Below are 27,647 nucleotides of genomic sequence, written 5' to 3'. Positions count from 1 at the left end.
TAGAGAGGTGAGAGACATGAGCAACGTTATACGTAATAAACATTAGGAAGAGTGCCTACAAAGTATAATTTTTTTTTTTTTTTTTTTTACATGCGAATAAATACAATACAATATAATAAAATAAGAAACCAATAACAAACAATCAGACAACAAAAATGCCGGCGGAAAACGGCAACCACCTCAAACTACCGGAGCGAGCAGGCGACACGTCCTCACCAGGCGACATCGTTAAGCCAGCGATGTTGCCTGTTTTCGCCGGCAGGGGGTGTGGGTGTCTCTACCCTCCCTGCTGTTCCTGGTGGTGTGGACGTGGCGCTATTACGATGGGCGGCCATCTTCCCCCTGTCGTGAGGGTAAACTCCATCGGATTGAAGTTTACTGGCCATGCTGGATACCCGCTGGTGGACGTGGTATTGAGTGCCATGCTTCGTGTCCCGGTTGGGGACGTATATGGCATTGAGCTGGTAACTGCTCACCGTGTTGTTGTCAAGTTTGTGGGTGGGGCGGTGTACCGTGCTGTCTTACAGAGGTACGAGGGACGTACTTTGCAGCTACAGGACGGCACCGGGTCTGTGACCATTTCAGACCGCAGTGGTGCTGTGACGTATGTCAGTGTTCATGGCGCCCCCATGGAGTTTCCTGAGACTCTCCTCCGGCGATTCTTCCAGAGGTACGGCTCCGTCGTCAGTGTGCGGATGAACTCGCTGTCGTCTGGCACGTATTCGGGTGTGAAGACCAACATTCGGACCCTCGGGATGCGACTGAGGTCGGACATACCGTGCTCTGTACGGCTCTTGGGGTACTACGTGCAGGTGTTTTATGCCCGGCAACCCCGTACTTGCTTCCGGTGTGGCTTGTTGGGGCATCAGGCTGCCGGGTGTACTGCTGATCCGGTCGCTCCTGTGAACTTGTTCCGTGAGGAGGATTTCCCGCCGCTCCCTCTGGAGGAGGACTTCCGGGGGTGAGGAGGTGAGCGTCCCGTTCGCTGCTGCGGCTCCCCCAGTGTCACCCGACGTATCCCCTGGTTGTTGCAGACCCTCCTCCGGGTGTTGCGGTGCCGTCGGATGTTCCTCCTGACCATGTCTCTGGCCCTGCTGTTCCCGTGGACCTTCCTGGTGATCCCTGTGGAGCGTCGCCATCGGCTTCCTCGTCTTCAACTGTGGACCCTGGCACTGCGTCCTCCCCTCGGGTTCCTCCTGTGCTGGGTGCTGAGGTGGCTGCGGTGCCTCCTGCTGTGTGTGGTCCGGTTCCCCCTGTGGTGGAGGCTGCTGCCGTTCTGCGACGGGCGTCGGTTTGCCCGGTTCGTGAGGCCCGTGGTTCTGGGTCCGCCTCCGGCTGTGAGGATGTGCGACCAGTGCCCAAGCGGTCCAGGCGTTCTTCTACTGCTTGGGCTGATGCGGAGGACTACGACGAAGGTGGAGCTTCAGGAGATGATGTGGCGCCTCCGGGTGCTTCGCGCTCTACGACGCTGGTGGTGGCTGACGTCCATGTGTCTGCTGTTGACGATGTTTGTACCTATGATTTACCTCCTGTTCTTTCTCCTGCAGAAGGTTCTCCGCAGTGGGGGGTGTTCGCTCCTACTGACGTGGATGGTGAGAGTTCTGGTGCGCGCTGAGGCATCAAGCTGGTACTGAAGAAGGATGCCAAGCGTGGGGGGTCCCGGCAGGAACAACGTCCGGTGGTTGACGCGGAGCGCTGTGGAGCGGCCGAGGAGGCTCGCAGTGCGCTGCCCATTGCCCGGCCATGTGGGAAGGAGCCTCTCCCTCTCGTCTTGGCCTCCGGAGTGGCGCATGATGCGCAGCATCCTCTGCGGTTTGACATTATTGACCGCGTGCATCCTGTTCCGTGGTGCCCTTCTTCCATCTGGGTACAGCGGGCTCGGTGTTTTGTTGTGGGTGTGCCGGAGTTGATGCCTGATCCTCGTACTGTTAATACTGTGCCTGTTCCAGATGACATCATGTTACTGTGGGAGGCGTATTGTGTTCGGTTCCCGGCGGCGGAGTGGCCGGATAAGTATGAACAATTTGAGTAGTCTGTGTGCTTGCTGTGACCTGTGGTTTGTTTGCAATGTATTGTACCTATTGTGCGCCCTTCAGGCCGGTGTTGTGTTTTTCATGACTGTTGTTTTGTTGTATTTATTGTATTTCCGTTACCCTTCTGTCCAGTATTGTTGTTTCTTTTTCCTGTGTTTCATTGTGTTTATGTTCATTGTTGTGATTTTGTTGTCGGCCCTTCAGGCCGGTATTTAGTGTATTTGTGTTAATTTGCTTTGTGCTTTTGTATTTTTTTGCTGTCTGTTTGTTATTGGTTTCTTATTTTATTATATTTATTGCATTGTATTTATTCGCATGTTCGCATGTAAAAAACAAAAACAAAAAAAAAACTTACAGTCTACTGAGATTAGTCTCACACGTACCAGGTAATCCACTATTAGTGTTGTACAGAATGAGTTTACGTGAAGGAGTATTACCTGATGCTTGGACAAAGAGTGTCATTGTTCCTATCCCCAAACAACACTCAGATAATTATAGACCCATATCTCTAACATCGTGTGTTTGTAAAGTGCTTGAACGTATTGTTCTAAACCGACTCATGTATCGTATACAGGGGCACCTGTCACCCCAACTGTTTGGATTTATGCCTGGGCTCAGTACACAACACTGTTTTGCTGAGTACTTCGCACATATTGAAGCTTCCCCTCAAACAGTCTTCATCGACCTAGCAGCAGCTTTTGATACAGCAGAGAAATCATACTGGAACAGCTTCCCGAGCTGGGAATACAAGGAACATTACTGAAATGGATAAAGGGCTATTTGTCTAATCGAACAGCATATGTTTTGTTTAATGGTGTTAAAGCACAGAGAGCAAACACTTTGAACTGGGAACTCCACAAGGAGGGGTCCTCAGTCCCTTGTTGTTCAACGTTCTGATGCATAAACTTATTAAAGATCTTCCAACTAATAATGAAGACACTGTCATTTGTTATGCTGATGATATATGTTTACAGGCTGCCACCGAGCCTAGAATGCAAGTTCTGCTCGACGCTTTTGCTACTAGAGCTGAGGAATGTGGCCTCCTTATCTCTGTACAGAAAACTCGTGCCCTAATTCCATGTGGTATTCCACCAGCCAATTATCATATAGATGGGCGAGCACTTGAGAACTGCGAGTCTTACAGATACCTTGGTGTCCCCATTAACGACCCTGGGTACCTTTCTTCTCTCAAGAGGAGACTTTGGGAGAGATTAAAGCCCTTGCGGGTCCTTGTTGGTGTCAATCATGGACTTAACGTGAGACTTGCTAGAATGTTTTATGTATCATTTATACGCTCTGTGATTGACTACAATGCTCTACATCTCACACTGTATACTGACAAAGAGCTGAAATCTCTTGAAACCTTGCAAAATGAAGCTATGCGTCTCATCCTTGGGGCTCCAAAGTCCACGAGAATAGTTAACATGAGAGCAGAGTTAAAATTACCTACCATAAGTGAGAGAATTTTGTCTATTAGCACAGTTTTCGGCGTGAAGGCATTGCGTAGATTTAGACAACACATGAAGTTTCAAGCTAAACTTTCTAATATGCTACACTCACCTGAGGTCTATAGAAGAAGAACGAAATCTGATTATGTATATTGGTTCTACAAGGTAGCCAACTCCATCAAAATATTAAATATGTACCCAACTCGACTAATGATTAATCAGCCAATTACTCCATGGGATAACTGGGATCTATCAGTTCATTTTATAAATGCGCCCAAGAAAGATAGTGTGCACACTACATTATTAAAACAGTTAACACTGAAAAGCATCACTGAAAGTACTCAGAGTATGGGTAACGATGTTTATCAGTGCTATACCGACGGCTCTGTAGAAGAAGGTGGACGATGTACCGGATGTGCATGTAACATATTTGAACAATCTTCTCTCGTACATACAGCAATGAAGCGCGTCAATGACTGGGCAAGTACAACTCAAACCGAACTTGCAGGCATATACCTTGCCACTGATTTTTTAAAAGACAAAGGCAGTGGACTTATATACTGTGACTCACAGAGTGCACTCCTGGCATTGAACGCACATAGTAGTGACACCCAGAAAATAGTCAGTGATATTCGAATGAATGTTTTAGCTGCCAAAGAAAACAGATTTGAGATTAAATTCCTATGGATACCATCACATGTTGGCATCTCAAGACATGACACTGTTGATATGCTTGCTAAGTCAGCCTGCAGAAAACCAGAGGTAGAAATTGATATGGGTGTTTCATTAGCAGTGACAAAGAGAATACTTAAACAAATATCTAATAAAAATCTCACCGACCTAACAAATTCTCAAAGACCTGAAAGTTGTAGCATTAAATATTATGATAGATATCGTGAGGAGACATTCACATATGGGACTAATAGAACAAGAACCCGGCAATGTGATGTTATAGTGGCCAGAATACGCCTGGGATATAGACGTATCTGGCAGCTTTCTCAAAACCGAAATGTCGAGTACACAATGTGTCAACTTTGTGAAAGAGAAAACATGCACTCTCTTGAACATTATATGGTAGAATGGCCCATACTGACTGACTTTCGCCCTCCTGGGCTAAGGTATGCTAAACTCTGTAATTACTATATGAGTACTGGAACACTTGATGATATATTGGACTTGTATCCAAAATTGACCATGTAATATATCAATCATACAATGTATATATATGATGGAACTATATAACCTGAGCTTGTAAAAGCACCTTCATCACCTTCAGTGATTAAGTGCTTAATTGCACACTAGATTCTTTATCAGCTACCTCACCCTGTCAGGGTAAATGAGACAAATGTATGTGAATGCATGCGTGTGTGTATATATGTATGTGTATGTGTGTGTGTGTATGTATATGTATGGGTATAAAGTATATATGGAAGCTGATCAGAATTACATTTCACCTTTGTGAATGTACATTAATGACACAATGTAAAAGACACATCTAACACTTTATGTAGGACATACGTAAATCTGTGTATCTATGTATTTACGTATGTAGGTTAGCTTAGCATTTTAAAAGCACAGAATCACCTTCTGTGGTTGAGTGTTCAATAAACCCTTGAACTATATGTTTAACACTTCTCTCACCCTGTCCATGGAGGACAGAAGAAAATGTATATATTCTGGTTAGCATTGTAAATGTGTGGCCACGTCTGTGGTAGAAAATAATAAAAAAAAAACACCAACACCACCACCAACACCACCAGACACAACCACCAATACCACCAACACCACCAGACACAACCACCAACACCACCAGACACAACCACCAATACCACCAACACCACCAGACACAACCACCAACATCACTAGACACAACCACCATCACCACCAGACACAACCACCATCACCACCAGACACAACCACCAACACCACCAACACAACCACCAACACCACCAGACACAACCACCAACACCACCAACACAACCACCAACACCACCAGACACAACCACCAACACCACCAGACACAACCACCAATACCACCAACACCACCAGACACAACCACCAACATCACTAGACACAACCACCATCACCACCAGACACAACCACCAACACCACCAGACACAACCACCAACACCACCAACACAACCACCAACACCACCAGACACAACCACCAACACCACCAGACACAACCACCAACACCACCAGACACAACCACCAACACCACCAGACACAACCACCATCACCACCAGACACAACCACCAACACCACCAGACACAACCACCAACACCACCAGACACAACCACCAGACACAACCATCAGACACAACCACCAACACCACCAGACACAACCACCAACATCACTAGACACAACCACCAACACCACCAACACCACCAGACACAACCACCAACACCACCAGACACAACCACCAACAACACCAGACACAACCACCAACACCACCAGACACAACCACCAACACCACCAGACACAACCACCAACACCACCAGACACAACCACCAACACCACCAGACACAACCACCATCACCACCAGACACAACCACCAACACCACCAGACACAACCACCAACACCACCAGACACAACCACCAGACACAACCATCAGACACAACCACCAACACCACCAGACACAACCACCAACATCACTAGACACAACCACCAACACCACCAACACCACCAGACACAACCACCAACACCACCAGACACAACCACCAACACCACCAGACACAACCACCAACACCACCAGACACAACCACCATCACCACCAGACACAACCACCATCACCACCAGACACAACCACCAACACCACCAGACACAACCACCAACACCACCAGACACAACCACCAACACCACCAGACACAACCACCAACACCACCAGACACAACCACCAACACCACCAGACACAACCACCATCACCACCAGACACAACCACCATCACCACCAGACACAACCACCAACACCACCAGACACAACCACCATCACCACCAGACACAACCACCATCACCACCAGACACAACCACCAACACCACCAGACACAACCACCATCACCACCAGACACAACCACCATCACCACCAGACACAACCACCAACACCACCAGACACAACCACCAACACCACCAGACACAACCACCAACACCACCAGACACAACCACCAACACCACCAGACACAACCACCAACACCACCAGACACAACCACCATCACCACCAGACACAACCACCATCACCACCAGACACAACCACCAACACCACCAGACACAACCACCAACACCACCAGACACAACCACCAACACCACCAGACACAACCACCAACACCACCAGACACAACCACCAACACCACCAGACACAACCACCATCACCACCAGACACAACCACCATCACCACCAGACACAACCACCATCACCACCAGACACAACCACCAACACCACCAGACACAACCACCAACACCACCAGACACAACCACCAACACCACCAGACACAACCACCAACACCACCAGACACAACCACCAACACCACCAGACACAACCACCAACACCACCAGACACAACCACCATCACCACCAGACACAACCACCAACGCCACCAGACACAACCACCAACACCACCAGACACAACCACCAACACCACCAGACACAACCACCATCACCACCAGACACAACCACCAACACCACCAACACCACCAGACACAACCACCAACACCACCAGACACAACCACCAACACCACCAGACACAACCACCAACACCACCAGACACAACCACCATCACCACCAGACACAACCACCAACACCACCAGACACAACCACCAACACCACCAGACACAACCACCAGACACAACCATCAGACACAACCACCAACACCACCAGACACAACCACCAACATCACTAGACACCACCAACACCACCAACACCACCAGACACAACCACCAACACCACCAGACACAACCACCAACACCACCAGACACAACCACCAACACCACCAGACACAACCACCAATACCACCAACACCACCAGACACAACCACCAACACCACCAACACCACCAGACACAACCACCAACACCACCAGACACAACCACCAACACCACCAGACACAACCACCAACACCACCAGACACAACCACCAACACCACCAACACCACCAGACACAACCACCAACACCACCAGACACAACCACCAACACCACCAGACACAACCACCAACACCAACAGACACAACCACCAACACCACCAGACACAACCACCAACACCACCAGACACAACCACCAACACCACCAGACACAACCACCATCACCACCAGACACAACCACCACCACCACCAGACACAACCACCACCACCACCAGACACAACCACCAACACCACCAGACACAACCACCAACACCACCAGACACAACCACCAACACCACCAGACACAACCACCAACACCACCAGACACAACCACCATCACCACCAGACACAACCACCAACACCACCAGACACAACCACCAACACCACCAGACACAACCACCAGACACAACCATCAGACACAACCACCAACACCACCAGACACAACCACCAACACCACCAGACACAACCACCAACACCACCAGACACAACCACCAACACCACCAGACACAACCACCAGACACAACCACCATCACCACCAGACACAACCACCAACACCACCAAACACAACCACCAGACACAACCACCATCACCACCAGACACAACCACCAACACCACCAAACACAACCACCAGACACAACCACCATCACCACCAGACATAACCACCATCACCACCAGACACAACCACCATCACCACCAGACACAACCACCAACACCACCAGACACAACCACCAACACCACCAGACACAACCACCATCACCACCAGACACAACCACCAACACCACCAGACACAACCACCATCACCACCAGACACAACCACCATCACCACCAGACACAACCACCAACACCACCAGACACAACCACCAACACCACCAGACACAACCACCAGACACAACCATCAGACACAACCACCAACACCACCAGGCACAACCACCAACACCATCAGACACAACCACCAACACCACCAGACACAACCACCAGACACCACCACCAACACCATCAGACACAACCACCAACACCACCAGACACAACCACCAACACCACCAGACACAACCACCAACACCATCAGACACAACCACCAACACCATCAGACACAACCACCAACACCACCAGACACAACCACCAACACCATCAGACACAACCACCAACACCACCAGACACAACCACCAACACCATCAGACACAACCACCAACACCACCAGACACAACCACCAACACCATCAGACACAACCACCAACACCACCAGACACCACCAACAACACCATCAGACACAACCACCAACACCACCAGACACAACCACCAACACCATCAGACACAACCACCAACACCACCAGACACAACCACCAACACCATCAGACACAACCACCAACACCACCAGACACAACCACCAGACACCACCACCAACATCATCAGACACAACCACCAACACCACCAGACACAACCACCAACACCATCAGACACAACCACCAACACCACCAGACACAACCACCATCACCACCAGACACAACCACCAACACCACCAGACACAACCACCAACACCACCAGACACAACCACCAACACCACCAGACACAACCACCAACACCATCAGACACAACCACCAACACCACCACCAACACCATCAGACACAACCACCAACACCACCAGACACAACCACCAACACCATCAGACACAACCACCAACACCACCAGACACAACCACCAACACCATCAGACACAACCACCAACACCACCAGACACAACCACCAACACCATCAGACACAACCACCAACACCACCAGACACAACCACCAACACAACCACCAACACCATCAGACACAACCACCAACACCACCAGACACAACCACCAACACCATCAGACACAACCACCAACACCACCAGACACAACCACCAACACCATCAGACACAACCACCAACACCACCAGACACAACCACCAACACCATCAGACACAACCACCAACACCACCAGACACAACCACCAACACCATCAGAAACAACCACCAACACCACCAGACACAACCACCAACACCACCAACACCACCAGACACAACCACCAACACCACCAGACACAACCACCAACACCACCAGACACAACCACCAACACCATCAGACACAACCACCAACACCACCAGACACAACCACCAACACCACCAGACACAACCACCAACACCATCAGAAACAACCACCAACACCACCAGACACAACCACCAACACCACCAACACCACCAGACACAACCACCAACACCACCAGACACAACCACCAACACCACCAGACACAACCACCAACACCACCAGACACAACCACCAACACCATCAGACACAACCACCAACACCACCAGACACAACCACCAACACCACCAGACACAACCACCAACAAACCGCTCACACCACTAAAAGCAAGTCTCGACAAACTACCAGTACCACTCTAAACATCTGCCGACAAGTTACTTGTATCACCCTAAACATCTGCCGACAAGTTACTTGTATCACCCTAAACATCTGCCGACAAACTGCCTGTATCACCCTAAACATCTGCCGACAAATTACCTTTACCACCCTAAACATCTGCCGACAATAATCGGGTCTGACAAGCCGGCGGCTCCCGGATACGAGTTACAGACACACAAGTGGCGGAATATTCCGGCTATAAGTGGAGAAGTTTTATATATAACTTTAACTGGAGTTGTGTAGTTTGAACCGTGGCTGGCGGTGACGTCATTAACCGTCACCACCCAGACCAGCGCCGCCATCTTGTTCCAAACTCCGCCCCTATGACGTCACCTTCCACACCCAACCCATTTCAACAAATCTCTTGCCTTTTATTACCATTAGCCATGTGGATATTAGTCAGATATACATATATGTGTGTATATATTGTGATTTAGGAATGTAATATTGATTTACAAGGATGAAAATGAAGTTTATAATAAGATGCGAGAGTGAGGCGGGCGCGCGGTGCTGCCCTCTGTGGGCGGCGGCGAGCACTCCCGCCCCACCAACTTGCTATATATACTTACTGAAGGAATTTATCCTCCCAGCTGCTCCATTATTTAGAATGTTTCTTAAATAAATAAATCACGTGATGAACAAAGAAAAGAGATATACCAGAAATAATAGCAAGGAGTTTAAGGTAAGATTTTGAGTAAAGGTGCAGAGAGCAGTTGCAACGTTGAACACACAAACCTTGTTGTTAGTGGAGGGTTGTTGTGTCGTTAGTGACTCTCGCCTCATCAACGACTTGGCCGGCAATCGGGAACTCTGAAAATTGTGGAAACATGTAAGATATCATAGTTTAACTTATAACACAGTTTAACTTACTGATAACTACGACGGTGTTGACCAACGATCAATACTCTGGCAGGATAACGTTGTCAGAGACGCTGCCTGCAGCTCCGCCCTCAATATCGTTATAACAAACTACTATATCCTCTATTAAATTCTAACGGCCATGCCTAACATTTTTCAGCCAATTAACAATTACTACCTGAGGCGAATAACTATACCCCGCCCACATCGGTGCAGTAACCAATCAGAGAGAGCGCGCCACGAGAAGTGGACCAATAGCATTACCACAAGTGGGAGGAGCCAATTATACTCACATGTAATTGGTTTTCAGTCATGAGGTTGATTTACAGACACCAGGTTGTATTGGACATTGTCATTTACATATATTATATAATTGAATGTAACACTTAACACAACATTTCAAAGAATAACACTAAAAGGCGATAAGCTCTCGCTGACGTAATTGGCCAGTTCAAGGGAGAGATTTCCGTTGTCCTAAAATTCAAAAGAACCAATGGAAGGTGCTTTAGGAAAAGTAGGCGTGCCTTTTTTAAAGCTCGTCCATGATTGGCCATGGGACAAGTCTGCGTTGCGACAATCAAACCAAATCAATTTAATACCAAATTAGAACCAGGACCCGGTGACTGCACCACTGATATGTTGGGTGGACGGTGGCGTACTGTGCGGGTGTTGGTGACACTGAGCGTTACCGTACTGTGCTGCACACCACTAAACACTTTACACCAGATTTGATTTGATGTGTCGTAGAGTGAACCACTTCACGCTGCTTCTGTCTCCTCTTCACGCACTGGAAGTTGGCTTCATTCTCGACTCCGTGTCGACAGAAATGGTTGGGCACGTTTCCTTTCACCTAATGGCGCTATCCACCTAGCGGTAAATAGATACCCGGGAGTTAGGGAGCTGTTGTGGGGTTGTATCCTGGGGGAGATCACATGTTCCGCCACGTTGTTGTGACTCGTGGCTTGCATGGATCCCACAGTTAAGCGTCTTACTCTATTTAATTTCTTCGATTTTCTACCGATTATCAAACAGGCTTTTCGTGCATTCGATTCTCCCCTTGTTACCGCCAGACGTCCCAAGAACCAGCTTAGGTTTCTTAAAGACTGTCTTGTGGAGCAAGTTCTCCCTCGTGTCTTATCTCACTGTTTACACTGTCACGCCTCGGGCGCTCCTCTTCCTCAACACCTTCATCAAGAAGTTGTTCACTCCACCTCCTGCAGGTCGACGATGGTTCTCTAACAGTGCTTCTACACCTCTCTTCTTCTCTTCCCAGTGATCTATGCAGTATTCCATCACTACCCAACACTGCTCGCCTCTCCTCTTCCCACCACACCTGCACACTACCCAACACTGCTCGCCTCTCCTCTTCCCACCACACCTGCACACTCCCCATCACTCCACATTGCAACGCGAGCAGCGGCCGCGGGCGGACCTCCACCTCTCCACTCTACTCTAGGCCAAACACATTACCATAGGAGGTCAGCTCCACTATCTTCCCGAGTGGGGGGTAGACGGATGGCCTCCTGTGTAATGAGCATTACCCGGAGGAGTACCAGAGAGAGCCCGAAACCTTTCCACAAAATATCTATTGCCACTACGACCCGTAGAGGGGTGGAGACGATGCGTCCCAAACGGTACAAAGTTACGGCTACCCCTCTAGACGGACATGCTTTCGGAAAAAAAAAAAACACATTTTGAGGATTCTCAAGGAGGTGGCCGGCATCACAGTCACTGACATTAGTCAGGAAAGTGAGGATATTGTGCTCTTCTCATGTGAGGAGGATTTAGGAAAACTCCAGGACAACGAAAACCCAAATCGCGAGGCGCACCACCTCGATACTTTCTTCCCACGTCAATACCTAGCGGAAAGATCAGGTTTTATCAGCAGGACCAGCTGATGTATCGCTCACCGACCTGGAAGTAAGATCATTTCCAACATCGAGGACGAAAACCCAAACCTGGGGTTATGTGCACTAGTGTTTTGCAGCAGCGATAGGACGACAATGAAGATTTCTTTCACCTCCTTAGCTGCGGCCACCCAGGCTGCCATGCAAGGTTTCTGGCATTAAGATTCCACCGTACCAAATAAGGAAGGAAAGATACCACGAACTCCATCAGTGCTTCAAGTGTTCCCACCTCATCAAGTGCTACGAGTTTTCCCACCCCACTAACAAGTGTCAGCAAACAGTCCAGAAGCGCAGCCCGTGCGCACTGTACCATCATTACTCCATATGCAAGGCAACAACCCATCGCTGCTTGCTCTGCAATGGCGTCCACTCGGCAATTTCCTTCCGCTGTCCCCGCAGACAGGAAATCATCAAGGTCCAGGTTGAAGCCAAGAAAGACAACTCTTCTAACTCCGCGATCAGAGCCCCAGGCGCTCAACTTAGCACCACAGCTCCCACCAACCGACCGAAAGACTACCCAGTCTTACTAAATAGTGGCTCCTCCCACCAGGCGACCCAACCTTCACAATGGTGACTCACGACCACACAGGCACCTTCGCAGCCCCTTGCATCACGTACAGGCACTGGTCATATTAGACTAGCGGAGAGGCTTGCCGGAACAGACAACAACCGATACGTCAAGGAACTAAACAGGCTGTACCTAGTCAATGGCCTGAACCCGATCACAGCCTCTGACGCAAGTCTCACTACCTTCCCTACCAAACAGGGGGACTTCAATAAGGTCAATCTCAACTCAGACTTCAGCTCCGCCAAAGACCCAGGCTGCACAAACAGCAGCATCCTCCACTCCAGCCCCCAGGGCTCCCACCATCACCATCTCGGCAGGTGCGCGCGCAGACATGCTGTCTCCGACCACCAACACTACCACCGACGTGACTGAACCAGCTTCTACCGCCACTCATCGACCCCAGAGCCAACCTCAACCTCAGAGAGTGAGACCCAAACAAAATTCACCAACTACAGCCTACGCCACGGACTCCTCAGACAAGGACCTCTCAGTAGGCACTCCATCGCCGCAGCATTCCACCTACTCCTTGCAAGACTTCCTCATGGAGTCCACCTCACCGACTTCAAGTGATAGCACGGCCATGTCAACTCGGAGCAAGACACAGGACAAGAAGACCTAGAGTCCTTCACAAACTCACCAGCTCTAAACTTGGAACAGTCAGCTCTCCGAGACAGCCCCCTCACACCCCCCCCCCACCTCCCCACACACAAAAAAGGTGAGGTATCGATTTCTGGCTGCCGCTCGGACTTCTTCGCGCCCTGATGTTTTGGATATTCCATCAATTCCGCGACAAGTATCGAGGAATCATCGCCCTGCTGCTGGGTAAAGTCCTGGCTCTTTTCTCTATGACTATGAAGCCTCCCCTACAAACTGTTCTTCCATCTGTCCCCACTTCACGCTCCCTCTTAACCTGTACGCTTGCGTGCCACCACTCCTCCACACTGCACAACACTGCTCGCCTCTCCTCTTCCCACCACTTCTCCATGTAACAGTTGTGAAGGTGGTCTGAGTGGTGACTTGTAAGGGTGCCTAGTCCACGAGACTGCCCCAGGGAGGAGAGGTAAGATTACATAATCCTAACCTTAGATAGTCGATAGTCATCAAAGATTGGCGAGTTGATCCCTATCCGAGAAAATACCAGCTTCGTGTGATAATCAAACGGAAACGGGGGGGGGGGGGGGGGTTCCAGGGGTATAAAAGACGGGAACAAGTTGAAAAGATATTTACGGCTATTCATGCCCATGCCACCTCTTGGGTGGTTTAATCTTTATCAATCAATCTGAGAGGTTTGCGACAGCAACAATCCGGCCCCTGTGCCAGTAAAGGAGGCTCACCATTGCCCGAGCTACTTGGATTTTTAGTTCCGAGGAGTTGAATCTAAAACAACAGTACAGTCCCAGATGCACATCTCCTATGCCAGGTAAGTACGACATGCTCACCATAGCTCGTGCTACTTCCAACATTTGTTCCGAGTAGTTGAATCTAAAAACACAATAACAGTGAGAAAAGAAATTAGAAAAGAGAGAAAGGAGGTAGGACAGTGCGAATCCTCAGGCCAGAGAGACGATTGTGTGGACACAGAGTGAGCTGAGGTTCCAGGCAAGACAGTGTGAGCTGAGTCTCCAGGCAAGACAGTGTGAGCTAAGGCTCCAGGCAAGACAGTGTGAGCTGAGTCTCCAGGCAAGACAGTGTGAGCTGAGTCTCCAGGCAAGACAGTGTGAGCTGAGGCTCTAGGCAAGACAGTGTGAGCTGAGTCTCCAGGCAAGACAGTGTGAGCTGAGGCTCTAGGCAAGACAGTGTGAGCTGAGTCTCCAGGCAAGACAGTGTGAGCTAAGGCTCTAGGCAAGACAGTGTGAGCTGAGTCTCCAGGCAAGACAGTGTGAGCTGAGGCTCCAGGCAAGACAGTGTGAGCTAAGGCTCCAGGCAGGACAGTGTGAGCTGAGGCTCCAGGAAGGACAGTGTGAGCTGAGGCTCCAGGAAGGACAGTGTGAGCTGAGGCTCCAGGCAAGACAGTGTGAGCAGAGGCTCCAAGCAAGACAGTCTGTGCTGAGGCTCCAGGCAAGACAATGTGAGAAGAGGCTCCAGACAAGACAGTGTTAGCTGAGGCTCCAGGCAAGACAGTGTGTGCTGAGGCTTCCAGGCAAAACAGTGTGAGCTGAGGCTCCAAGCAAGACAGTCTGTGCTGAGGCTCCAGGCAAGACTGTGAGCTGAGGCGCCAGGCAAGACAGTGTGAGCTGAGGCTCCAGGGAAGACAGTGTGTGCTGAGGCTCCAGGCAAGACAGTGTGAGCTGAGGCTCCAGGCAAAACAGTGTGAGCTGAGGCTCCAGGGAAGACAGTGTGTGCTGAGGCTCCAGGCAAGACAGTGTGAGCTGAGGCTCCAGGCAAAACAATGTGATTTAAGCCTCCAGGCAAGACAGTGTGTGCTGAGGCTCCAGGCAAGACAGTGTGAGCTGAGGCTCCAGGCAAAACAATGTGAGCTGAGGCTCCAGGCAAGACAGTGTGAGCTGAGGCTCCAGGGAAGTCAGTGTGAAGTGAGGCGCCACCCAAGACAGTGTGTAATGAGGCTCCAGGCATTATAGCGAGAACTGAGGCTCCAGGCAAGACATTGTGTGCTGAGGCTCCAGGCAAGAAAGTGTGTGCTGAGGCTCCAGGCAAGACAGTGTGTGATGAGGCTCCAGGCAAGGCAGTGTGAGCTGAGGCTCCAGGCAAGACAATGTGAGCTGAGGCTCCAGGCAAGGAAGTGTGACCTGAAGCTCCAGGCAAGACAGTGTGTGCTGAGGCTCCAGGCAAGACAGTGTGTGCTGAGGCTCCAGGCAAGACAGTATGTGCTGAGGCTCCAGGCAAGACAGTGTGTGCTGAGGCTCCAGGCAAAACAATGTGTGCTGAGGCTCCAGGCAAAACAATGTGTGCTGAGGCTCCAGGCAAGACAGCGAGAACTGAGGCTCCAGGCAAGACAGTGTGTGCTGAGACTCAAGGCAAGACAGTATGTGCTGAGGCTCCAGGCAAAACAGTGTGTGCTGAGGCTCCAGGCAAGACTTTGTGTGCTGAGGCTCCAGGCAAGACAGTATGTGCTGAGGCGCCAGGCAAGACAGTGTAAGCTGAGGCTCCAGGCAAGACAGTGTGTGCTGAGGCTCCAGGCAAGACAGTGTAAGCTGAGGCTCCAGGCAAGACAGTGTAAGCTGAGGCTCCAGGCAAGACCGTGTATGCTGAGGCTCAAGGCAAGACAGTGTGTGCTGAGGCTCCAGGCAAGACAGTGTGATCTGAGGCTCCAAGCAAGACAGTGTAAGCTGAAGCTCCAGGCAAGATAATGTGAGCTGAGTCTCCAAGCAAGACAATGTGATCTGAAGCTCCAGGCACGACAGCGAGAACTGAGGCTCCAGGCAAGACAGTGTGAGCTGAGGCTCCAGGCAAGACAGTGTGAGCTAAAGCTCCAGGCAAAACAGTGTGAGCTGAGGCTCCAGGCAAGACAGTGTGAGATGAGGCTCCAGGCAAGATGGTGTGTGCTGAGGCTCCAGGCAGGACAGTGTGTGCTGAGGCTTCCAGGGAAAGCAGTGTGAACTGAGGCTCCAGGGAAGACAGTGTGTGCTGAGGCTCCAGGCAAGACAGTGTGTACTGAGGCTCCAGGGAAGAAAGTGTGTACTGAGGCTCCAGGCATGACAGTGTGAGCTGAGGCATCAGGCCAGACAGTGTGAGCTGAGGCTCCAGGCAAGCCAATGTGAGCTGAGGCTCCAGGCAAGACAGTGTGAGCTGAGGCTCCAGGCAAGACAGTGTGAGCTGAGGCTCCAGGCAAGACAGTGTGAGCTGAGGCTCCAGGCAAGACAGTGTGAGCTGAGGCTCCAGGCAAGACACTGTGAGCTGAGGCTCCAAGCAAGAAAGTGTGTGCTGAGGCTTCCAGGCAAAACAGTGTGAGCTGAGGTTAAAGGCAAAACAGTGTGAACTGAGGCTCCAGGGAAGACAGTGTGTGCTGAGGCTTCAGGCAAGACAGTGTAAGCTGAGGCGCCACGTAAGACAGTGCGTAGTGAGGCTTGTAGGCAAGACAATGTGAGCTGAGGCTCCAGGCAAGACAATGTGAGCTGAGGCTCCAGGCAAGACAATGTGATCTTAGGCTCCAGGCAAGACAATGTGAGCTGAGGCTCCAGGCAAGACAATGTGAGTTGAGGCTCCAGGCAAGACAGTGTGTACTGAGGCTCCAGGCAAGACCATGTGAGCTGAGGCTCCAGGCAAGACAATGTGAGCTGAGGCTCCAGGCAAGACAATGTGATCTGAGGCTCCAGGCAAGACAATGTGAGCTGAGGCTCCAGGCAAGACAATGTGATCTGAGGCTCCAGGCAAGACAGTGTGAGCTGAGGCTCCAGGCAAGACAATATGATCTGAGGCTCCAGGCAAAACAGTGTGAGCTGAGGCTCCAGGCAAGACAGTGTGTGCTGAGGCTCCAGGCAAGGCAGTGTGAGCTGACGCTCCACGCAAGACAATGTGAGCTGAGGCTCCAGGCAAGGAAGTGTGAGCTGAAGCTCCAGGCAAGACAGTGTGTGCTGAGGCTCCAGGCAAGAGAGTATGTGCTGAGGCTCCAGGCAAAACAGTGTGTGCTGAGGCTCCAGACAAGACAGTATGTGCTGAGGCTCCAGGCAAGACAGTGTGTGCTGAGGCTCCAGGCAAGACAGTATGTGCTGAGGCTCCAGGCAAGACAGTGTGTGCTGAGGCTCCAGGCAAAACAGTGTGTGCTGAGGCTCCCGGCAAGACAGTGTGAGCTGAGGCTCCAGGCAAGACAGTGTGAGCTAAGGCTCCAGGCAGGACAGTGTGAGCTGAGCACCAGGCAAGACAGTGTGAGCTGAGGCTCCAGGCAAGAAAGTGTGTGCTGAGGCTCCAGGCTAAACAGTGTGAACTGAGGCTCCAGGGAAGACAGTGTGTGCTGAGGCTCCAGGCAAGACAGTGCGAGCTGAGGCTTCCAGGCAAGACAGTGTGTGCTGAGGCTTTTAGGCAAGACAATGTGAGCTGAGGCTCCAGGCAAGACAGTGTGTACTAAGGCTCCAGGCAAGACAATGTGATCTGAGGCTCCAGGCAAGACAGTGTGATCTGAGGCTCCAGGCAAGACAATGTGAGCTGAGGCTCCAGGCAAGACAATGTGATCTAAATCTTCAGGCAAGACAGTGTGAGCTGAGGCTCCAGCTAGACAATGCGAGCTCAATTTCCAGGCAAGACAGTGTGAGCTGAGGCTCCAGGCAAAACATTATGAGCTGAGGCTCCAGGCCAGACAGTGTGATCTGAGGCTCCAGGCAAGACAATGTGAGCTGAGTCTCCAGGCAAGGAAGTGTGAGCTGAAGCTCCAGGCAAGACAATGTGAGCTGAGGCTCCAGGCAAAACAGTGTGTGCTGAGGCTCCAGGCAAGACAGTGTGTGCTGAGGATCCAGGCAAGACAGTGTAAGCTGAGGCTCCAGGCAAGACAGTGTAAGCTGAGGCTCCAGACAAGACAGTGTGTGCTGAGGCGCCAGGCAAGACAGTGTAAGCTGAGACTCCAGGCAAGACAGTGTGAGCTGAGGCTCCAGGGAAGTCAGTGTGAAGTGAGGCGCCACGCAAGACAGTGTGTACTGAGGCTCCAGGCATTATAGCGAGAACTGAGGCTCCAGGCAAGACAGTGTGTGCTGAGGCTCCAGGCAAGAAAGTGTGTGCTGAGGCTCCAGGCAAGACAGTGTGTGATGAGGCTCCAGGCAAGGCAGTGTGAGCTGAGGCTCCAGGCAAGACAATGTGAGCTGAGGCTCCAGGCAAGGAAGTGTGACCTGAAGCTCCAGGCAAGACAGTGTGTGCTGAGGCTCCAGGCAAGACAGTGTGTGCTGAGGCTCCAGGCAAGACAGTATGTGCTGAGGCTCCAGGCAAGACAGTGTGTGCTGAGGCTCCAGGCAAAACAATGTGTGCTGAGGCTCCAGGCAAAACAATGTGTGCTGAGGCTCCAGGCAAGACAGCGAGAACTGAGGCTCCAGGCAAGACAGTGTGTGCTGAGACTCAAGGCAAGACAGTATGTGCTGAGGCTCCAGGCAAAACAGTGTGTGCTGAGGCTCCAGGCAAGACTTTGTGTGCTGAGGCTCCAGGCAAGACAGTATGTGCTGAGGCGCCAGGCAAGACAGTGTAAGCTGAGGCTCCAGGCAAGACAGTGTGTGCTGAGGCTCCAGGCAAGACAGTGTAAGCTGAGGCTCCAGGCAAGACAGTGTAAGCTGAGGCTCCAGGCAAGACCGTGTATGCTGAGGCTCAAGGCAAGACAGTGTGTGCTGAGGCTCCAGGCAAGACAGTGTGATCTGAGGCTCCAAGCAAGACAGTGTAAGCTGAAGCTCCAGGCAAGATAATGTGAGCTGAGGCTCCAAGCAAGACAATGTGATCTGAAGCTCCAGGCACGACAGCGAGAACTGAGGCTCCAGGCAAGACAGTGTGAGCTGAGGCTCCAGGCAAGACAGTGTGAGCTGAGGCTCCAGGCAAGACAGTGTGAGCTAAAGCTCCAGGCAAAACAGTGTGAGCTGAGGCTCCAGGCAAGACAGTGTGAGCTGAGGCTCCAGGCAAGATGGTGTGTGCTGAGGCTCCAGGCAGGACAGTGTGTGCTGAGGCTTCCAGGGAAAGCAGTGTGAACTGAGGCTCCAGGGAAGACAGTGTGTGCTGAGGCTCCAGGCAAGACAGTGTGTACTGAGGCTCCAGGGAAGAAAGTGTGTACTGAGGCTCCAGGCATGACAGTGTGAGCTGAGGCATCAGGCCAGACAGTGTGAGCTGAGGCTCCAGGCAAGCCAATGTGAGCTGAGGCTCCAGGCAAGACAGTGTGAGCTGAGGCTCCAGGCAAGACAGTGTGAGCTGAGGCTCCAGGCAAGACAGTGTGAGCTGAGGCTCCAGGCAAGACAGTGTGAGCTGAGGCTCCAGGCAAGACACTGTGAGCTGAGGCTCCAAGCAAGAAAGTGTGTGCTGAGGCTTCCAGGCAAAACAGTGTGAGCTGAGGTTAAAGGCAAAACAGTGTGAACTGAGGCTCCAGGGAAGACAGTGTGTGCTGAGGCTTCAGGCAAGACAGTGTAAGCTGAGGCGCCACGTAAGACAGTGCGTAGTGAGGCTTGTAGGCAAGACAATGTGAGCTGAGGCTCCAGGCAAGACAATGTGAGCTGAGGCTCCAGGCAAGACAATGTGATCTTAGGCTCCAGGCAAGACAATGTGAGCTGAGGCTCCAGGCAAGACAATGTGAGTTGAGGCTCCAGGCAAGACAGTGTGTACTGAGGCTCCAGGCAAGACCATGTGAGCTGAGGCTCCAGGCAAGACAATGTGAGCTGAGGCTCCAGGCAAGACAATGTGATCTGAGGCTCCAGGCAAGACAATGTGAGCTGAGGCTCCAGGCAAGACAATGTGATCTGAGGCTCCAGGCAAGACAGTGTGAGCTGAGGCTCCAGGCAAGACAATATGATCTGAGGCTCCAGGCAAAACAGTGTGAGCTGAGGCTCCAGGCAAGACAGTGTGTGCTGAGGCTCCAGGCAAGGCAGTGTGAGCTGACGCTCCACGCAAGACAATGTGAGCTGAGGCTCCAGGCAAGGAAGTGTGAGCTGAAGCTCCAGGCAAGACAGTGTGTGCTGAGGCTCCAGGCAAGAGAGTATGTGCTGAGGCTCCAGGCAAAACAGTGTGTGCTGAGGCTCCAGACAAGACAGTATGTGCTGAGGCTCCAGGCAAGACAGTGTGTGCTGAGGCTCCAGGCAAGACAGTGTGTGCTGAGGCTCCAGGCAAAACAGTGTGTGCTGAGGCTCCCGGCAAGACAGTGTAAGCTGAGTCTCCAGGCAAGACAGTGTGAGCTGAGGCTCCAGGCAAGACAGTGTGAGCTAAGGCTCCAGGCAGGACAGTGTGAGCTGAGCACCAGGCAAGACAGTGTGAGCTGAGGCTCCAGGCAAGAAAGTGTGTGCTGAGGCTCCAGGCTAAACAGTGTGAACTGAGGCTCCAGGGAAGACAGTGTGTGCTGAGGCTCCAGGCAAGACAGTGCGAGCTGAGGCTTCCAGGCAAGACAGTGTGTGCTGAGGCTTTTAGGCAAGACAATGTGAGCTGAGGCTCCAGGCAAGACAGTGTGTACTAAGGCTCCAGGCAAGACAATGTGATCTGAGGCTCCAGGCAAGACAGTGTGATCTGAGGCTCCAGGCAAGACAATGTGAGCTGAGGCTCCAGGCAAGACAATGTGATCTAAATCTTCAGGCAAGACAGTGTGAGCTGAGGCTCCAGCTAGACAATGCGAGCTCAATTTCCAGGCAAGACAGTGTGAGCTGAGGCTCCAGGCAAAACATTATGAGCTGAGGCTCCAGGCCAGACAGTGTGATCTGAGGCTCCAGGCAAGACAATGTGTGCTGAGGCTCCAGGCAAGACAGTATGTGCTGAGGCTCCAGGCAAGACAGTGTGTGCTGAGGCTCCAGGCAAGACAGTATGTGCTGAGGCTCCAGGCAAGACAGTGTGTGCTGAGGCTCCAGGCAAAACAGTGTGTGCTGAGGCTCCCGGCAAGACAGTGTAAGCTGAGTCTCCAGGCAAGACAGTGTGAGCTGAGGCTCCAGGCAAGACAGTGTGAGCTAAGGCTCCAGGCAGGACAGTGTGAGCTGAGCACCAGGCAAGACAGTGTGAGCTGAGGCTCCAGGCAAGAAAGTGTGTGCTGAGGCTCCAGGCTAAACAGTGTGAACTGAGGCTCCAGGGAAGACAGTGTGTGCTGAGGCTCCAGGCAAGACAGTGCGAGCTGAGGCTTCCAGGCAAGACAGTGTGTGCTGAGGCTTTTAGGCAAGACAATGTGAGCTGAGGCTCCAGGCAAGACAGTGTGTACTAAGGCTCCAGGCAAGACAATGTGATCTGAGGCTCCAGGCAAGACAGTGTGATCTGAGGCTCCAGGCAAGACAATGTGAGCTGAGGCTCCAGGCAAGACAATGTGATCTAAATCTTCAGGCAAGACAGTGTGAGCTGAGGCTCCAGCTAGACAATGCGAGCTCAATTTCCAGGCAAGACAGTGTGAGCTGAGGCTCCAGGCAAAACATTATGAGCTGAGGCTCCAGGCCAGACAGTGTGATCTGAGGCTCCAGGCAAGACAATGTGAGCTGAGTCTCCAGGCAAGGAAGTGTGAGCTGAAGCTCCAGGCAAGACAATGTGAGCTGAGGCTCCAGGCAAAACAGTGTGTGCTGAGGCTCCAGGCAAGACAGTGTGTGCTGAGGATCCAGGCAAGACAGTGTAAGCTGAGGCTCCAGGCAAGACAGTGTAAGCTGAGGCTCCAGACAAGACAGTGTGTGCTGAGGCGCCAGGCAAGACAGTGTAAGCTGAGACTCCAGGCAAGACAGTGTAAGCTGAGGCTCCAGGCAAGACAGTGTGTGCTGAGGCTCAAGGCAAGACAGTATGTGCTGAGGCTCCAGGCAAGACAGTGTGTGCTGAGGCTCCAGGCAAAACAGTGTTTGCTGAGGCTCCAGGCAAGACAGTGTGTGCTGAGGATCCAGGCAAGACAGTGTAAGCTGAGGCTCCAGGCAAGACAGTGTAAGCTGAGGCTCCAGACAAGACAGTGTGTGCTGAGGCGCCAGACAAGACAGTGTAAGCTGAGACTCCAGGCAAGACAGTGTAAGCTGAGGCTCCAGGCAAGACAGTGTGTGCTGAGGCACAAGGCAAGACAGTGTAAGCTGAGGCTCCAGGCAAGACAATGTGAGCTGAGGCTCCAAGCAAGACAATGTGATCTGAAGCTCCAGGCATGACAGCGAGAACTGAGGTTCCAGGCTAGACAGTGTGAGCTGAGGCTCCAGGCAAGACAGTGTGAGCTAAGGCTCCAGGCAGGACAGTGTGAGCTGAGGCTCCAGGCAAGACAGTGTGAGCTAAAGCTCTAGGCAAGACAGTGTGTGCTGAGGCCCCAGGCAGGACAGTGTGTGCTGAGGCTTCCAGGCAAAACAGTGTGAACTGAGGCTCTAGGGAAGACAGTGTGTGCTGAGGCTCCAGGGAAGACAGTGTGTGCTGAGGCTCCAGGCAAAACAGTGTGAGCTGAGGCTCCAGGCAAGACAATGTGATCTGAGGCTCCAGGCAAGACAATGTGAGCTGAGGCTCCAGGCAAGACAATGTGAGCTGAGGCTCCAGGCAAGACAATGTGAGTTGAGGCTCCAGGCAAGACAGTGTGTACTGAGGCTCCAGGCAAGACCATGTGAGCTGAGGCTCCAGGCAAGACAATGTGAGCTGAGGCTCCAGGCAAGACAATGTGATCTGAGGCTCCAGGCAAGACAATGTGAGCTGAGGCTCCAGGCAAGACAATGTGATCTGAGGCTCCAGGCAAGACAGTGTGTGCTGAGGCTCCAGGCAAGGCAGTGTGAGCTGACGCTCCACGCAAGACAATGTGAGCTGAGGCTCCAGGCAAGGAAGTGTGAGCTGAAGCTCCAGGCAAGACAGTGTGTGCTGAGGCTCCAGGCAAGACAGTGTGTGCTGAGGCTCCAGGCAAGAGAGTATGTGCTGAGGCTCCAGGCAAAACAGTGTGTGCTGAGGCTCCAGACAAGACAGTATGTGCTGAGACTCCAGGCAAGCCAGTGTGTGCTGAGGCTCCAGGCAAGACAGTATGTGCTGAGGCTCCAGGCAAGACAGTGTGTGCTGAGGCTCCAGGCAAAACAGTGCGTGCTGAGGCTCCAGGCAAGACAGTGTAAGCTGAGTCTCCAGGCAAGACAGTGTGAGCTGAGGCTCCAGGCAAGACAGTGTGAGCTAAGGCTCCAGGCAGGACAGTGTGAGCTGAGCACCAGGCAAGACAGTGTGAGCTTAGGCTCCAGGCAAGAAAGTGTGTGCTGAGGCTCCAGGCTAAACAGTGTGAACTGAGGCTCCAGGGAAGACAGTGTGTGCTGAGGCTTTTAGGCAAGACAATGTGAGCTGAGGCTCCAGGCAAGACAGTGTGTACTAAGGCTCCAGGCAAGACAATGTGATCTGAGGCTCCAGGCAAGACAGTGTGATCTGAGGCTCCAGGCAAGACAATGTGAGCTGAGGCTCCAGGCAAGACAATGTGATCTGAGGCTCCAGGCAAGACAATGTGATCTGAGGCTTCAGGCAAGACAGTGTGAGCTGAGGCTCCAGCTAGACAATGCGAGCTCAATTTCCAGGCAAGACAGTGTGAGCTGAGGCTCCAGGCAAAACATTGTGAGCTGATGCTCCTGGCCAGACAGTGTGATCTGAGGCTCCAGGCAAGACAATGTGAGCTGAGGCTCCAGGTAAGACAATGTGATCTGAGGCTCCAGGCAAGACAGTGTAAGCTGAGGCTCCAGGGAAGACAGTGTGAGCTGAGGCTCCAGCTAGACAATGCGAGCTCAATTTCCAGGCAAGACAGTGTGAGCTGAGGCTCCAGGCAAAACATTGTGAGCTGATGCTCAAGGCCAGACAGTGTGGTCTGAGGCTCCAGGCAAGACAATGTGAGCTGAGGCTCCAGGTAAGACAATGTGATCTGAGGCTCCAGGCAAGACAGTGTAAGCTGAGGCTCCAGGGAAGACAGTGTGAGCTGAGGCGCAACGCAATACAGTGTGTACTGAGGCTTGTAGGCAAGACAATGTGAGCTGAGGCTCCAGGCAAGACAATATGATCTGAGGCTCCAGGCAAAACAGTGTGAGCTGAGGCTCCAGGCAAGACAGTGTGTGCTGAGGCTCCAGGCAAGGCAGTGTGAGCTGAGGCTCCAGGCAAGACAATGTGAGCTGAGGCTCCAGGCAAGGAAGTGTGAGCTGAAGCTCCAGGCAAGACAGTGTGTGCTGAGGCTCCAGGCATGACAGTGTGTGCTGAGGCTCCAGGCAAGACAGTATGTGCTGAGGCTCCAGGCAAAACAGTGTGTGCTGAGGCTCCAGGCAGGACAGTGTGAGCTGAGGCTCCGGGCAAGACAGTGGGAGCAGAGTTTCCAGGCAAAACAGTGTGTGCTGAGGCTCCTGGCAATAGAGTATGTGCTGAGGCTCCAGGCAAGACAGTGTGTGCTGAGGCTCCAGGCAAGAGAGTATGTGCTGAGGCTCCAGGCAAGACAGTGTGTGCTGAGGCTCCAGGCAAGACAGTATGTGCTGAGGCTCCAGGCAAGACAGTGTGTGCTGAGGCTCCAGGCAAAACAGTGTGTGCTGGGGCTCCAGGCAAGACAGTGTGTGCTGAGGATCCAGGCAAGACAGTGTAAGCTGAGGCTCCAGGCAAGACAGTGTAAGCTGAGGCTCCAGACAAGACAGTGTGTGCTGAGGCGCCAGGCAAGACAGTGTAAGCTGAGACTCCAGGCAAGACAGTGTAAGCTGAGGCTCCAGGCAAGACAGTGTGTGCTGAGGCTCAAGGCAAGACAGTGTAAGCTGAGGCTCCAGGCAAGACAATGTGAGCTGAGGCTCCAAGCAAGACAATGTGATCTGAAGCTCCTGGCATGACAGCGAGAACTGAGGCTCCAGGCTAGACAGTGTGAGCTGAGGCTCCAGGCAAGACAGTGTGAGCTAAGGCTCCAGGCAGGACAGTGTGACCTGAGGCTCCAGGCAAGACAGTGTGAGCTAAAGCTCTAGGCAAGACAGTGTGTGCTGAGGCCCCAGGCAGGACAGTGTGTGCTGAGGCTTCCAGGCAAAACAGTGTGAACTGAGGCTCTAGGGAAGACAGTGTGTGCTGAGGCTCCAGGGAAGACAGTGTGTGCTGAGGCTCCAGGCAAGACAGTGTGAGCTGAGGCTCCAGGCAAGACACTGTGTACTGAGGCTCCAGGCAAGACAGTGTGAGCTGAGGCACCAGGCCAGACAGTGTGAGCTGAGGCTCCAGGCAAGCCCAATGTGAGCTAAAGCTCCAGGCAAGACATTATGAGCTGAGGCTCCAAGCAAGAGAGTGTGAGCTGAGGCTCCAGGCAAGAAAGTGTGTATTGAGGCTTCCAGGCAAAACAGTGTGAGCTGAGGTTCCAGGCAAGCCCAATGTGAGCTAAAGCTCCAGGCAAGACATTATGAGCTGAGGCTCCAAGCAAGAGAGTGTGAGCTGAGGCTCCAGGCAAGAAAGTGTGTATTGAGGCTTCCAGGCAAAACAGTGTGAGCTGAGGTTCCAGGCAAAACAGTGTGAACTGAGGCTCCAGGGAAGACAGTGTGTGCTGAGGCTCCAGGCAAGACAGTGTGAGCTGAGGCTCCACGTAAGACAGTGTGTACTGAGGCTTGTAGGCAAGACAATGTGAGCTGAGGCTCCAGGCAAGACAATGTGATCTGAGGCTCCTGGCAAGACAGTGTGAGCTGAGGCGCCACGTAAGACAGTGTGTACTGAGGCTTGTAGGCAAGACAATGTGAGCTGAGGCTCCAGGCAAGACAATATGATCTGAGGCTCCAGGCAAGACAATGTGAGCTGAGGCTCCAGGCCAGACAATTTGATCTAAGGCTCCAGGCAAGACAGTGTGAGCTGAGGCTCCAGGCAAGACAATGTGAGCTGAATCTCCAGGCAAGACAGTGTGAGCTGAAGCTCCAGGCAAAACAGTGTGAGCTGAGGCTCCAGGCCAGACAATGTGATCTGAGGCTCCAGGCAAGACAATGTGATCTGAGGCTCCACGCAAGACAGTGTGAGCTGAGGCTCCAGGGAAGACAGTGTGAGCTGAGGCGCCATGCAATACAGTGTGTACTGAGGCTTGTAGGCAAGACAATGTGAGATGAGGCTCCAGGCAAGACAATATGATCTGAGGCTCCAGGCAAAACAGTGTGAGCTGAGGCTCCAGGCAAGACAGTGTATGCTGAGGCTTCAGGCAAGGCAGTGTGAGCTGAGGCTCCAGGCAAGACAATGTGAGCTGAGGCTCCAGGCAAGGAAGTGTGAGCTGAAGCTCCAGGCAAGACAATGTGAGCTGAGGCTCCAAGCAAGACAATGTGATCTGAAGCTCAAGGCATGACAGCGAGAACTGAGGCTCCAGGCAAGACAGTGTGAGCTGAGGCTCCAGGCATGACAGAGTGAGCTGAGGCTCCAGGGAAGACAGTGTAAGCTGAGTCTCCAGGCAAGACAGTGTAAGCTGAGGCTCCAGGCAAGACAGTGTAAGCTGAGGCTCCAGGCAAGACAGTGTAAGCTGAGGCCCCAGGCAAGACAATGTGAGCTGAGGCTCCAGGCAAGGAAGTGTGAGCTGAAGCTCCAGGCAAGACAATGTGAGCTGAGGCTCCAAGCAAGACAATGTGATCTGAAGCTCAAGGCATGACAGCGAGAACTGAGGCTCCAGGCAAGACAGTGTGAGCTGAGGCTCCAGGCAAGACAGTGTGAGCTGAGGCTCCAGGCAAGACAGTGTGAGCTGAGGCTCCAGGCAATACAGTGTGAGCTGAGGCTCCAGGCAAGACAGTGTGAGCTAAGGCTCCAGGCAGGACAGTGT

General features: G+C 52.1%; 1 protein-coding gene across 1 annotated transcript; it reads left to right on the top strand.

Moving 5' to 3' along the window:
• Positions 1 to 16,262: 16,262 nt before the first annotated feature.
• Positions 16,263 to 23,070, top strand: LOC138350056 (protein abnormal spindle-like). Its single transcript, XM_069300338.1, has 3 exons — positions 16,263 to 16,424; positions 18,553 to 18,795; positions 22,336 to 23,070. Exons 1-3 carry the CDS (start codon positions 16,263 to 16,265, stop codon positions 23,068 to 23,070), a joined length of 1,140 nt encoding a protein of 379 aa, XP_069156439.1.
• The last annotated feature ends 4,577 nt before the right edge of the window (positions 23,071 to 27,647 follow it).

The sequence above is a fragment of the Procambarus clarkii genome, chromosome 43 (assembly GCF_040958095.1).
Source record: "Procambarus clarkii isolate CNS0578487 chromosome 43, FALCON_Pclarkii_2.0, whole genome shotgun sequence".
In the NCBI taxonomy this organism is placed as follows: Eukaryota; Metazoa; Arthropoda; class Malacostraca; order Decapoda; family Cambaridae; genus Procambarus; species Procambarus clarkii.
Note: the sequence above shows the minus strand (reverse complement) of the source record. Positions and strands in the feature narration are given on the sequence as shown.